The sequence below is a fragment of the Helianthus annuus genome, chromosome 16 (genome assembly GCF_002127325.2).
Source record: "Helianthus annuus cultivar XRQ/B chromosome 16, HanXRQr2.0-SUNRISE, whole genome shotgun sequence".
NCBI lineage: Eukaryota > Viridiplantae > Streptophyta > Magnoliopsida > Asterales > Asteraceae > Helianthus > Helianthus annuus.
The window spans coordinates 11,878,220-11,893,238 of record NC_035448.2 but is presented as its reverse complement, the minus strand read 5'-3'; the positions used below and the strand labels follow the sequence as shown (position 1 = coordinate 11,893,238).

Genomic DNA, 15,019 nt, shown 5'->3' with positions numbered 1-15,019 from the left:
TTCAAGACAAATCTGTGACAAAACTTTAGAAACCCTAATCGCTCAAATTGGAGAGAGAGAGAGAAACGTCTGCGTGAATAATTGACTAAACAACTAGAACTTTCTTTATACTTCAGATTTCAACTCTTGTAGGTAAGCCCAGCAACGTGTAGATAAGTGTACACACAAGCCCAGCAAGCTCAGCGTGATTTATAGCAAGTCCAGCATGTTTTATACATGAAAAAAAAGATAACAAGAAAATATTACAAAACATAATAAACGAAAGGGTGGGGTTCGGCTAGAAAGTCCAAATTTCCTAAAAAGTGTAAAAAGTCATAAAACACTCTAATTTCAGCCATAAAACACACCTAAAACCTACAAATAACAGAGTGAAAATTACTAAAACACAATATTCAAACCATAATAGTTCATAAAAACTTAAAACACACAATCGTAGAACTATGAATATAAAACACAACATGCTAATCAACATAAAACACAATAATATTTGTTATTCGATAATCAGAGCCTTATCATCCAAAACACAAAACACAAACCACATATATGATGTTTTATTAATCTTTATTTTGTTATTTGTGGGTTTTTGGTGTGTTTTATGGTTGACAATTTGGTGTTTTATGACTTTCTACACTTTTTAGGAAATTTGGTTGAAGTCAAAGTCGGTTCTAATTTATAAGAGAAGGTTTAGCCCAATACCCATTTGATTTAAAAATAATAATAACGTTTCTTTGAGCGGCTTGCAAACATCAAATGACGTAAGGCCTAAGGGGCACTGTTTTCTAGGCTCGAATAAGGCACCAGAATTCTCAGGACCGACCCTGATGTCAAATGTCTTTTACTTACTATAAAAAAACAGGGATAAAGTTTTATATTTTGATATAGGTTGATAAATTTATAGTTTGATTATTTCGTTTAGTACTACTGGAATTTTGTAATTAAGAGTAGAGGTGGGAAATGGGCAGGAGGGGTTAATGGTCAAAACTCAAAACTTAAAATGGGTATTTGTATAACGTCCGATAAAAATGTGCCAAAACACCTTTTTGAGTCATCTATATAAATTATCATGTGACTTAAGATTACAATTTTTTTATCCATTTTCTAAAGTCTTGTTTGGTTCTTGTCCTTTAAAGGTGAAATCGAGACAAAGATGAATGAAAAGGTAATCGAGTAGACTTGAATGTGTTGCAAGCATTTAAGAGCCGTGTTTGGAGATTTTGGAGAGACATAAAAAGATGACATATGATTAAAAAAAATATAACAATGGGTGTCAAAACTCACGGAGGCAAAAGCTTTTTGTTTGAGCCAGGAACTACAAGTACGTTTTTGAGCGTAAGAGTGCAGCTTGATAAAGAGCATAAAGCATGATTGATACGAGAGGTACAAAGCGAAATACCATTCCGACGACCACACTTTCCGAACCAAGCTATGTCGCATCATTAACCGTGTCAAGATCCAATGTCATATGGGTATAAACAAGTTGGTTGTTGATGATTCCATTACATGTAGAGATGCACAAAAAGCGGTACTCTGAACCTGACCTGAGAAAAAGACCCGGAACCGGTTGTTTTTGTACCCGGATATTTTATACACGTAACCGAATCGGTTGTTTTTGTACCCCGGATATTTTACAAGCGGGTATGGATATGGGATTACCAACATCGGATGTTGGTAATCCCATACCCATACCTGCTTGTAAAATTGTGTCTCGTACCCGACCCAATACCCGTTGGTTATTTTTCGGGTAATTACCCGTAGGGTATCGGGTATACGCGCGGGTATCGGGTCTACCCATTAATTGTTAAAAAATATACGTTAGGGTTTCCAAATACATTTTTTTACTATTACAATTATTATATATTTTATTTATCAGCAACTATTATAAATTAAAAACGTACATTACATGATATAAGTTTTATCATAAATAAATAATAACTTTATAGTTCTTATACACTTATATGTGTATACTTCAGAAGATACAAAATATAAATACCATTATCAAATATATATACTAAAAGAATTTTTTTTCATGAACATACAAAAATAAATCACTAATACACAACGATTAATGGAAAATAAAAATATAAATTAAATACTCCGGGTATATGATCGGGTATATAGTTCGGGTAAACGGGTATGTGGTTTCGGGTAATCGGGTCAGGTATCACCTAATCCCATACCCGACCCATAGCCGCGAAATTTTTTAAATCTAATCCCATATCCGGCCCAATACTCGTAGGGTATCGGGTATACCCCATTTGTGTCGGATTTCGAGTATACCCATCGGGCTTGGGTATTTTTGCCATCCCTACGGGTATTAATACCCTGTTCCAGTACCCAGTTATACTCCAGTTATACTCGAACCCAATCATACCCTACCCCGATACATAGGGTATGATTTTTCTCCTCAACACCCGTATATGAACCCTACCTGATTTTTCAATATCCGATTCCATACCTGTAACCGATTCCATACCCGGAACCAGGTCTTAAAAAACCCGATTTATGCTCCTCTAGCGGGCACACAAAAACCATGACATCCGTGAACATGTCGAGGCCCAAAACGCATGGATCCAATACTAAATCCAAATAGAACATCTTCAAATGCATGTGGATTCGTAAAATAATCAATAAGATATGTTGGGCCATCAAATGATGGGCCTATCCTTATATTTCTTCCGTTTACGACCTCGTTCTGTTGAATTTGATTTCTTCTATGTTGCCGTTAGGGTTGATGATACCCGTCAAGCCGAAGACATCGATGACCTAAAACTCTTCTGGTAACAAAACTTCCAATTCCTAATTTTAAATGTTTATCGAAAGATAAAGTAACACCATGCAATAGATTGAGTGATAAATAGATAATGTGTTAACTTTAACTATTAAAAAAAAAAAGGTAAAATAAGTTTATATAGATGGGTTATTATCCACTTTATCTTAAATTGATTTTCACCGTAACTAGTTTTTGCAGCGTTGTTTAATATCAATCCAACAAAAAGAACTAGTTTTTGCAGCGTTGTTTAGTATCAATCCAACAAAAAGAACAACTGAAGATGAAAACGAGAAGTATGTACAAAGCTGAACGAATGTCTTTGGATAAGCTTCCGAGCCCGTATTAGAAACCATCCTATGTCTTTTACCAACCGAAGAGGCAGCAAGGACAAGTATTCTCTCTAGGGAATGGAGGTACAAGTGGACCAATATTCCTCGCCTTCGGTTTACTTTGTGTAATAGAACTTCCAAGCCAACATCTGATATAGCAAGTACAAGGAAAAACATGGACATGAATGATTTACACCAAGTTTTGTTGCTGCGCCAGGGTCCAATACACGAGCTCACCCTTGTTATGGATGATTACTGGCAAGGTTACAATTGTTTTGAGTTTCAACAGATAATACTTCATTTGTCGAGAAACCATACTGTCAAGAAACTAACACTTTTTGGACCTTATGAATCAAAGAACATTTGGAATAAATTACCCAAATCTGTTTTTGCATTGCATCACTTAACGGACCTCTCTCTTTCTACTTTTCATATTGACCTTCCATCAATATTTAATGGCTTTGGTTGCCTTGGAAGCTTATGCTTGATGTATGTAAAGATCTCTACACAAACTCTTCTACATCTTTTATCCAATTGTCCATCACTTAAGACCTTGAATCTCGTAAGTAGCCTCTTGAATCTACGTTCTCACGTCATGGAATTTCTGTAGTTATCTAAATATTGTAACGTGTTTTTCAGAAAATAGATGAATCAGGTGATAAATGCACTATTAATGAGCTATTCAAGTGTTTACCTTTGATTGAACGTCTGACTATGTCGGGTGTTGTCTCTAAGGTAATATTTATTCACCATCATATATTATTGAAAGAATAGTTTTAAACTTTTAGCTGTTAATATTTGTTTTGGTCTATGGTTCAAGTGGCTAGTTCTAGACTCGGTTGCGCAAGAGCTTCCAACCTCACTAATCCATCTCAAATCCTTATGTTTGAATCAATCGTGTCTTTCTGGGGCCTACGGATCAGCTTTACTTCTTGCTTTGATCAAATGCTCCCCGAACTTGGAGCATGCGTACCTAGAGGTGAATGATATAATTATATCTTGTGTTCTGCTTGTTTGATTCTCACTGACACAAAAAATATGAACCTTCATGTAGATGAAGTGCGATTTGGACTTCTCCGCCATAAAAGATGAATATTCAGACGTTTGGTTGGAGCATCTGAATAAATTGAGAATTTGTTTTTTCCGCAACTCGCTTGAGACGGAGTTTGTAAAGTTTATGTTTGCTAGGTCACCTAAGCTGAAGAATGTGAGCATATTCGTTGCGGTTGATCGGACGCAAGATCAGTCTAAGATGTTAGAAACGCTCTTCCGGACCCCACGTGCGTCTTCGGCAGTTAAAATTACCATTTGGACAGTCTAAGATGTTAAAAACACTCTTACTTTGTTGAGAAATATTGTTGAGATTTATGATGATAATGTAATGTTTGTATGGCTACTTTGCTACAGTATCAGCTATTTGAGATTTGGGACTTGTTATTAGTTATCCAGTATTTTGTGGTTATTTTATGATTATTGTGTTAACTTGTTTCTTGATTATTTTTATTTTGACGTTTTAGTTATTCCATTTATCCGTTTAGTAGCCAGATTGTCTCGATAGTCAACATAAGTTTTCAAAGTTGTTCAAGTACGCAATAAAAAGATTTTTTGGAATATGTAGTACTTTCATATTTATTAGCATAACTAGCTTATCACCCGGGTAGAAACCCGGGCTGGAAAATTAAAATTACATTAATCATAAGTGTATAAATAAAAATAATGCAAATAAAGTAACATAAGGGGGGTGTTATATAGAACACGATGTTATACATTTAGCCCCTACACTATACATTTAGTTTACTTTTCGACACTATGGGCGACTACTTGGGCTTTATAAAACTTTGGAATATGTTAAAAACATAACTTCACTTGTAAAACTATAATGAAAAAGACTCCTCAATCTACACTTTTAAATACAACTCCTGTTAAGTAAATAAATGATGAAATAAATAAAAAATTATGAAGTCAAGTATTGTGGTTGTGAAGTATTGTGGTTTGTTAAAGATAATATATAGGATCCATATTTAAGAGATGGGTGACCCGAATTTTAAATGGACCCGCTTCCACCTACAATCTTATTCAACCCATTTATATAAGTGAAATGCAAAAAAGGGAAAAAAAGAGAGAGAAAAAGCTATGCATTTGGTTAAATTCTTGACAAATATTAGTTCATCTCAACGCCATCTCAAATTATTACTTGCTCTAGCAAATCTTAAAGTTGCATACAGAAAGTCATATATTGTAATAGAGGTGGCATGTACATATAATTTCAAATTATCATAAACCATAGCAGTGTAAAGTAATCTAAATAGTTGATTTAGTGATGTGTACTCTACCAATACAAAATAAATGTGTTTTGGGCTTTTTCTGGGATTTGTGAATTAAAAGACTGCATCGTCTGTTTCTCATCTTCTCCCTCAACTTCATCTCCTCCTTGCTATCAAGGTGACATCTATAATATCTTTGCCTATTGCTACTTCAAAGCTTTGAAAAGCTGTTAGAAAGTTAAAAAAATGAAATAAACACCTCTTTATATTAAAAAATACTTCTAATAAAAAAATTAAAAGATACTTCCTTGAATAACAGGAAGAATGTGTGCATCCAGCTTCTGCAAATGTTGTCAGGAATATGAAAAGTTTTCAGGTAATTGTGTTTAAAATGTTTTTTTTTTTTTTTTTTTTTGTGAATTAGAAAGTCAAACCTTGTTAATTATCTATAAGAAGCTCCAACATATAGTTATTCCATACGAACCGCGGTTCTGCCTGTGTCAACGAAATTCAAACATGTATTTCATTGATAACGGGTCGAATGTGGAAGGAAAATTAGCTAAAAAGAAATAGTAGTATAAAGTATATACAAAATGGACATAAAAAGTATTGATGGACTTAAACCGGCCCGACCCTTTTTGACCCATCCCGCACAATTTGCCAACTCTACTTTCGGCAATGGTAGATCCATGATTTCTATTAATGTAAGCAATACTTACCTACCTCCAGAGATGAAGAGAGGAAGTCTGGCTGATTCTTCACCCAAGTCATTCAACCGTTGGGCGCTGCAAAAAGGCAAAAAAGTAAGGGTTGTTCAAAAAGCTCGCGGCTCGCTCGAAATTGGCTCGTTTGTATAAGGGCCGAGCACGGGCCAAGGTAAGCTCGACTTGGCGGCTCGCTCGTTAGGCTCATTTAAATTAAAACCCAAATTTTAATATATGTAAATTATAACCCAAAATTTTATTATATATAAATTATAAATTCTTTTGTTTAAAAAATCTTTTGTGTAAATATGTGTAGAAATATAAAATTAATTTTCTTTAAAAAATGCGACGACTTGATGAGTTGGCTAGAGCACAACATTTCAACTCGTAAAGATAAATGAGTCGAGACAGTTATGCTAACTTTAGCCAGGCATGGCTCGTCTCGTTTACAGCTCTAACAAAAGTCATCATTCATATTCGAAAAAAATTCTTATTTTTTCATAAATATGGAGAAAAAGCAATCCTTATTTTGAAGGTATATTTTGAATTATTTACTTTTATGATTGGCTTTTTACCTTCCCTTGATGATTGAGGGCCTCTGGGGTTCCAATTTTTTCAAGCATTTTGTCAAGAAGTGTATCTACTCGACTAACAAAGAAAGAAGCAACACTTGTAACCCTAGATAAGTCATGAAGCCTCCAATCCATCTAAAAAATCACCAACAGCTGCCACATATATTGATAATGAAAATATGAGCTTTGACAAATCATTAGAAAGAAGCAAAAAAAGAGAATAGTATTGAACTAAAAGTTTAGGTGACACGTAAAAATGATACGTATTCAGGTTCAAGTATATAATTGCCCAAGTAACCTTTTTTGTTATTTCTTGTCTATTCTAGGCAAAGGTATTGACCACAAGGCCTTTTAGTTTGATCAACACCATGGGTTTGAGCACTTCACATGCATGTTATATGTTCCAGAAGTGCCATTGCCAACTACATTGGCTATATAATGACTCCATAAATATACTTGATTATATCCATGTTAAACATAAATGAATAATAGATAAATACGAAATTGTTTAAAGATAGGGATTACCAGATAAGATTGGAGCTGGGCAACGCAAGACCTTAAAGAGCATCAAATTCATTTTCATATTGATGAAAAATAATCTGAATGAAATGATTGAAAAACATATTAGTCATTATAAGTTTAGAACAAAAGAAAAGAATGATGGCATACATAGTAAAAAAATCAAACACGTTTTGTCCTTTATGTTTAAAAAATCAAGCACGTTTTGTCCTTAAAAATCAAGCATAAAGGACAAAACGTGCTTGATTTTTAAACATAAAGGACAAAACTTGCAAAGTGGGCTAAAGATAAAGGACAAAACTTGAAATTCACTCTAAAGAAAATATAATTTTTTTGACTTGATAAATAGATTGATATGTAAAACAATAAGAGAGACGCTACTTCTGGTTGTAAACAAAGCTTGTTTGGTTGTACATCGACACACACACCTTAGTTTTTGGGACCAAAACGCTTGGCAGCTCCTTGAACTTTTTTTGACCAACTACACAAGTATGCTGTGAGATTTCTTCTTTTGTTTCAATATTCCTAATCAGAAGTTACAAGTAAAGGAGATATACCACATAACTAACATGAGATCCTTCTGCAATAGGGATATCTGTTCTTCCTGCATGTCTGGCCCTGTGCCCATTTTGCAACCTCTAGTGGGCCAAACCATCATATAAACAACCCGACGAAAAAAACATAGCTATAAAAACAGATCAAGATGCAATAAAAAAGAGAAAATAACCTGGAATCGTCATCCAAAAGGAAAGAATTGCTTATTGTATTATTTTCTTCTGTCATCATAATCCTCATGCTGGATATAACATAAAAGACGATATCAAATATTACGTAATACTATTACAAAAGTAATATTATTATAACAAGAATTTAGCTCATTATACGTGTTCACCGTTTTAGTTAAATTTTTTAATTGTTTATTTTTTTTATTTTTTTATTTTTTATTTCACCTATTTGAGATAAAACATAACCCACATCGGCCCGTACCTAAGCGATTGGGTCAAAACTGCCAGGGTTGACCCGAAGACACCATCTTATCCACTTTTTATGACTAATATGATAACAAAAAAGATATTATTACAGTAATGATCTAACTCTTTAAAACAATTTTGAAGGCTGTTTGCATCAAAAAACAAACTTTGGGTGTATTTTGGACCGTTTTGAGATAAAAATGCAACCAAAATTGACCCGTTTGTCACATCTATACAAACTTACATTTGGGGACACACTATGAGTTCCATATTTGTCATCCCAATACATTGTAACGATCCGGTACAACTGTTGTACACTAATAACCTGTAAAACAAAACAAAATACGACAGTTGAGACACGTGTTAAAATGTAAATGTAAACGAAATTATATATTTTGTAGCATGTCACTCACGGGACGCAGGCTATGACTTATTTCATCAAGGGTTTTCTTCAGCTATTGATGAATAACCTGAATTGAACGAACATGTATTAATGTTTTTTTGCAGACAATGTATCAAAATCATCTACGTTATATAAGAAGTAAAGTGCAACGCAAAAGTTAATTATTTACCAGAAACCCGATAGCCTGCCGGATATGTTTAAGTTCTTCCCATGCAAAACCCGCATACTGCAGTACTTTTTGTTTAGCAAGTAGTACGTTATTTAATTTTCAGTTAAATACATGTGAAATTGCTTATTTACCCTTGAAGATAAAAACAAAAAATATTAAAAAAAATATAAATAACAAAATACCTCAACGGTTGCGTTGTAACACCAGTCTTTTAATTCACCAAGTCAGGCTTTCACATATTCACCATTGCTGAACGAACAACATTCTCGTCTCAAAAGAAGGCTGCAGCCAGAAGTATAAAATGATGAAAATCATATTCATGTGTTCGTATGGATATACAAGAATATATGCTGTCTAGGAAGATAAAGTATACCTGTTAAACAATTGAACATTAATGAATGAAAATATTTGTGTGAAAATTTTTTGGACCAAAAATGGTGGTACCTGAAATAATCAACAAAATCAGACAGGTATAATAGCTACGAGTGGATAAACAAAGTCTTAGCGTACATGTAACCTGGGTTATAAAAAGCGCGCCTGAGGCGCGCCTAGGCTCCAGGCGCAGTAAAACGCTTTTTCCACTAAGCGCAAGAAAAGCACAAATGGAGAAATAAAAAAAACATTTGCTGGATGATGTATACACATAACTTGGTTGGAAAAAAAAGAAGAAGAAGAAAAGCTAATCTGCAAAACAAAATTGATGGTATTATGAACTGAAATCATCAAGTATAAGTTATGAAAAAGTATACTAACCTTTATTTGGGCAAGACAGAGGATAGAAAAACAAAATTCCTGATTAATCAAACAAATGAATGCTTATCATGAAATAAAAGAAAGAAAAGTATAAAGTAAAGTAAGTGTGTAATAACTCAATTTTGACCCAAGAAAGGGAAAAGAATACCAATTAATGGAGGTTGATCCGATTCTACAGCGTTTCCATCAATTCGGTATGTCAGTCCATTCAAGAAGCTTCTCCATCTATGGAACATACAATCACCACAACACATCTTCATTCTTCTCATGCGTTCAAATCAACAAACAAAACCAGCAATAAAAAAACCTACCTTGATAAAAAATGCTTAACCGTAGTGTGACAAAGATGAAATCGAATCAACCTAATCAAACAAAACCTAGCATTCGAATCGAATTGTTTGTCACAAAAGTTTAAATCAAACCTAATCGAATAAGACCGTATCAAATTAAACCAATTAAACCCTAGTTCGCACAAATCGTAAAACTTTCCAAACTATAAAAGAACAATGAATTCACAAACGGAATCTGAAACATATATACATCAAACGCCCAGTCAAAATAAATGAACGATTAGTACTAAACGATTAGTCCATTCAAGAAGCTTCTCCATCTATGGAACATACAATCACCACAACACATCTTCATTCTTCTTATGCATTAAAATCAACAAACAACACCAGCAATAAAAAACCTACCTTGATAAAAAAATGCTTAATTGTAGTGTGAGAAAGATGAAATCGAATCAGACCTAATCAAACAAAACCGAGCATTCGAATCGAATTGTTTGTCACAAAAGACGAAATCAAACCTAATCGAATAAAACCGTATCAAATTAAACAAAATTAAACCCTAGTTCGCACAAATCGAAAAACTTTCCAAACTATAAAAGAACAATGAGTTCACAAGCGGAATCTGAAACATATATACATCAAACGCCCAGTCAAAATAATTGAACGATTAGTACTAAACTAAAAAAGTCCTAATCAAGAACAAATCTTACCTGTGATTTGAAAAACATCTAGCAAACATGAAAAAAACTTGGTTGAGACAAATCGATGGTTTTGGGATCCAAAGATATGAAGCTTTTGCAGGTTCTTAATGTTCCACCGTTACAGCGTGAGGTTAAAGGCAAGAAGAATTACAGCGGCAGGTTCTAGAATTAGGGTTGTCAAATGAGAAAGCGTGAAGGAGAAGCTGTGAATGAAGATTTGAGAGAATTAGGTTAATTAGATTGTATATATACCCGGGTCAAGAAATCGGGTACGGTTGTCCCAATTCGGATCCCGTGTCTGCCCGTTTAAAGGAAAAAAAAAAGACCCGAATTTTTGGAGCCAAAACCAATTTCAAGAATGCATGAGGTGATGCCACCTCATTTTCCAAGCCCTCATAACATGACACATAAGCCCTTATTTATCATGTTTATATATATATATATAGATGGATATATTTTACTATTTCACAACGAATTTTTTTTCTTCTTTTGGATGTTCATCGGATATTGGATGATGAACCTTGAATCTCAATATTGGTTAATGTAACGTTTGTTTAGTTTTGACTTTTATGTAAATGTTACATTTGTTTAGTTTTTACTTCTATGTAAACAAACTTGTTTGACTTGCTATATTCCAATTCAAGACCTCAAAGTTTCAATATCTAGGGTGCACAAAAAACCTGAACTCGGGTTTTGGGTCCCCGAACCCGTACCCAACCCCAACCACTTCTCTTTGTTACGAGTCTTACGGTGTTTTGTTTTGTAGATTGCTTTAAGTTCATCATCGAGGAAAGACTAAGGATTCACCATTATTTGACGAGATCATACCCACAAGGATAAATCCCTAGGATTAAGACTTGGTGTTTCTTCATTGGCGCCCACCGATTTTTTATACTACTCATCATCCTTTTCTTTCCTCTCTGATCATCTATATGGCTGATCAGGGTATGCCTTTCCTGAATTTTGGTTTAAGCTCGCAGCATGCCCCGGGTGCGAACAACGCGCACGTCTAAACCCATCATGTTGACGGGTACACCGAGGGAGGGGTCACATACGCCACTAGTAGTGTTGCGCAAGTCAACTGGCACATTATACCAATGGCGCAAACATGAGCCCCTCCGCCCAGATTGCTTCTTTACTTTCATGGGAGGAGACCCCCACCTCCTGGTTCATGAAATCTCAAGCTGCACTAAATGCGTTACGCGCACAAGCACCAAATACTACACATCAGACCCGAGCAGTGCAACCAAGTCCGAGAATTCTGGATTACACTTCTCCGCCAAGCGATTGCGCGCGAGCAGGGGGAAACCATCACTAAAATGACGAGTCATATTATGACGTTAGCACCACTCGTGACACAAGGGCCAACACCGGAAGACATGACGAAGCGCAGTATGAACACATACGCAGAAAAAACCCCCTCCAGGATCGTCTTGGTCCTCAACGTATCACTCACGACGAGTGGGACACGTACTCGAGGGAATCTTGTACAGACACAATGACTGATCAAGCATGTTCGACAGAATAGAAGCCAACCATCGGCCGTACAAACCATGCCCACACGTAGTGTTCAACCCAGCCGCCGAACACAATTTCAACCTGGTTTACCAGCTGCAAAAGAATCTAAGTTTGCATCTAACATCGCTTTAGACCTGTTAGAGAAGGCGAAACTCCCGCCGAAAATAGGAAAGTTTAATGGTTCGTCAGACCCAGACAACCACATCCGCTTGTTCACCATCGTAGGTGTGACACCCGATGTGGTGTCATCTTTTTGTCCAAACCCTCACAGACGCAGTACATGCATGGTTTGATAGTTTGCCAACTGGTAAGATTAAGTCATTTACAGACCTGCAAAGAAGACATGTCAGTGACTCCACAGACGTCATGAACATTTGGCGCAAAGAGAGCGAGTCGACTGAAGATTTCATCACAAGATACAACAAAGAATGTCTTGAAATTGGGGGTGTAAGCATAGACCTGATGCACGCATACTTCACTAAAGTTGTGCGTTGTGACGATCTGATCAGAACAATCTCAGGGAAAGAGGATATGCCCAAGGATTGGGACAAAGTCATGTCGGCAGCCAAATTTTGGGCGCAAACAGAGCAAAACCTGACTAGAGGGAAGGGCCATCATTACAGCGGCAACAATAACAAAGATCACAGCCGACGCAACAAGAAAGGTAGAAACATGCCCAGGAAAGGCCCCCAACCCAATAGTTACGAAAGAGAGAAATGCAAACCAAACGACGACGCGTGAGCAACGATCAACACGATTAGTTATAGAAAAAACCGTCAAGCAAGAAAATAGAGAGATATAACTGACTCCACTCACAAAATTTCACACGAAATTCTGAGTACGCAGAACCATCAGTTTAAACCATCGTAGCAGAGGCGCAACAAAATAGGTCAGGATCCCAACCTTTATGTGATTATCATAAAGAATTAGGGCACAAGACAGACGATTACATCTGTCTGCGCACAGAAATTGAAAAAGCCCTGAAGAGTGGCAAACTCACTCATCTGGTGCAAAACGTTCGCAAAGAGATTAGGGAGGTCACGCGCAATGATGAGGGACCAAGCAACAAGAAGATTCGCCAAATTGATACTCACATGATTCAAAGCAAACCCAGGAAAAACAGGAAAAATCAAAACAAACACCAATAAAACGACAATTAGCACGTGCAACAAGTGATTTTCCCGGTGGTGTGTGGCGGACCATGTGACAAATGTCCTGTCATTATCACTGGTGTCATAGGCAACTACAGAACATATTATGTCTTCATTGATCCTAGATGCACAATAGACATCATCTACGTACAATGATTCAATCAGTTTGATCCTGAAGATTAAGCACGCCTTAAGCCAGTTGACTTTTAGCTTATCTTGGGGTGCTATATAAAAATTGTTTGTAGGGTTCATTTTTTAAAGGCGCAAAAAATATTTGCCAAGAGAACTCACTACACATATGATAAGTATTTTGGTAGTGTTACTTTTAGCTTATGTTAGGGCTGCTAGATATAATTTGTTATTGTTTAGCATATAATTATGCTATCTATACGACCTATATGGTCATGTCGTATGGTGAACATATATTTTTCTAGTAACTTCTAGTTACTCACCATATTTGATTTTATGTCTCTATTTAGTGCAATATATTCGAGTTGGAAAACCCTTTAGTTTTTTTAATATTGTTGTCTGGACATATTTGTCATATGAAGTATAGTAGATATTTCATATTATTTTCATTCATGGTATCCATGTGATAACCATTTATCCAATCTAAATAGAACTACGCAAGTATCTTCAAGATACTAGAATATGAGACATTATTGATTAATAAACTTGGTATATGTGGGTAGGATGTTAGTGCTCTTCCGGAGCATTTGATATACTACTAACACCATAGAGCTAGTACTAATAGTTGTCTCTCCTAGAGGCAACTAATGTCTTTATGATGTTGTTAGTTGTGTTCTTGTATATTAGGCATTATCACCCAAATTTGTCATAGCTTTGTTGGAGCTTCTAGACATGCATAGATATAACATATGCATTTATATAAGTTTCAGAACATCTTAGTATAATTGTGGTTGGTGAATCCGCATTTATAGTGGTTGGTGTCTTACTCCTTTAAGATCTCCCACTCAGTGTCTTACCCCTTGAAAACTCTCTTTTTCATAAATTGTTTCATCCATGTCCACAACCCTCTACTGGGTCGCCAACTATTTTCCTATCCTTTATTCGTCATGTATGGTAATCGTATTTGCTTCAGTGAATGTACTAGCGTCAGTTGGTCGCGCCTGCCGACTTTTAAGTTTGTACTTCTTTATTTTGCCCCACGACTAGAAGACATGACATGAGATATCACTTTTCATGGGAAATTCATAACAAGTTGTTGAGAGGATGATAAGGGCATGAACTCGTAGGTCCAATGTGGATCTAGAACATGGATCTGGATTTAATAGTTCTATCAATCCTTTTTTTTTATTGTCAATGGACCTTTGGAATGTAGATTGTAGGTGAGGTAATTGTCCTTGGAGATGTTGAGGGTAATAAACTCGAAAAGTGCTTTTGTATGTTTTAGGAGAATTTCTAGTTTTCTACAAGTAGAACTAGAGGTTCTATAATTGACATCACTCATCTCCTTTTAGGGGCAATTTATGTGCTTCAAGATTTTTAAGTTTATATATTTGGATGTTTAACTATTTCAATTCATTTTGGATGCAACTGATAGTATCACTCTAAATTGAAACGATTACACTTATCACAACCTTATATTTTTATCCAATGCTACTACTAATGGAGATACTTTTCTTCTTTTCCTTGTTAGGCTAAGTTCTTTATTTAGGGAAGAGCATTATTTGCGTACTAGTTAGTCAGATGCTACTGTATATGCATAAGGTACATGTCTAGGTTTCATATCTAGATTTAAACATACTACTACTAGAATAAATGTTAATTCACATTCAAGATTAATTCACCCCCATAAAAATTAATTACATGAGTGGACGTTATCAAACAAGTATCTTATTATCGAAGCAAGGTATTAGCATTTAGAAAAAGAAAAGAAATCTT

The 15,019-nt window shown here is 35.5% G+C and overlaps 1 protein-coding gene and 1 long non-coding RNA gene across 19 annotated transcripts; one reads left to right on the top strand and one right to left on the bottom strand.

Annotated features, from left to right (window-relative positions):
* Positions 1-3,177: 3,177 nt before the first annotated feature.
* LOC110924025 (F-box/FBD/LRR-repeat protein At1g13570-like) lies at positions 3,178-4,420 on the top strand. Its single transcript, XM_022168070.1, has 4 exons — positions 3,178-3,183; positions 3,739-3,834; positions 3,920-4,078; positions 4,154-4,420. Exons 1-4 carry the CDS (start codon positions 3,178-3,180, stop codon positions 4,418-4,420), a joined length of 528 nt encoding a protein of 175 aa, XP_022023762.1.
* Positions 4,421-5,311: 891 nt separating this feature from the next.
* On the bottom strand, positions 5,312-10,667 carry LOC110924662. Of its 18 annotated transcripts, none has more exons than XR_004884783.1 (18): positions 10,455-10,667; positions 10,150-10,202; positions 9,603-9,679; positions 9,455-9,516; positions 9,219-9,385; positions 9,075-9,145; positions 8,884-8,983; positions 8,702-8,758; positions 8,543-8,599; positions 8,374-8,454; positions 7,886-7,954; positions 7,716-7,796; positions 7,587-7,639; positions 7,165-7,238; positions 6,643-6,792; positions 6,083-6,148; positions 5,798-5,858; positions 5,312-5,704 (listed from the first exon to the last, which is right to left on the bottom strand). It is a non-coding gene; the product is annotated as an uncharacterized LOC110924662 (long non-coding RNA). The 18 variants fall into 18 exon arrangements; XR_004884780.1 differs by having other exon boundaries at positions 9,455-9,493; XR_004884778.1 differs by lacking the exon at positions 10,150-10,202 and adding an exon at positions 9,766-9,831 and having other exon boundaries at positions 9,455-9,493.
* Positions 10,668-15,019: the final 4,352 nt, after the last annotated feature.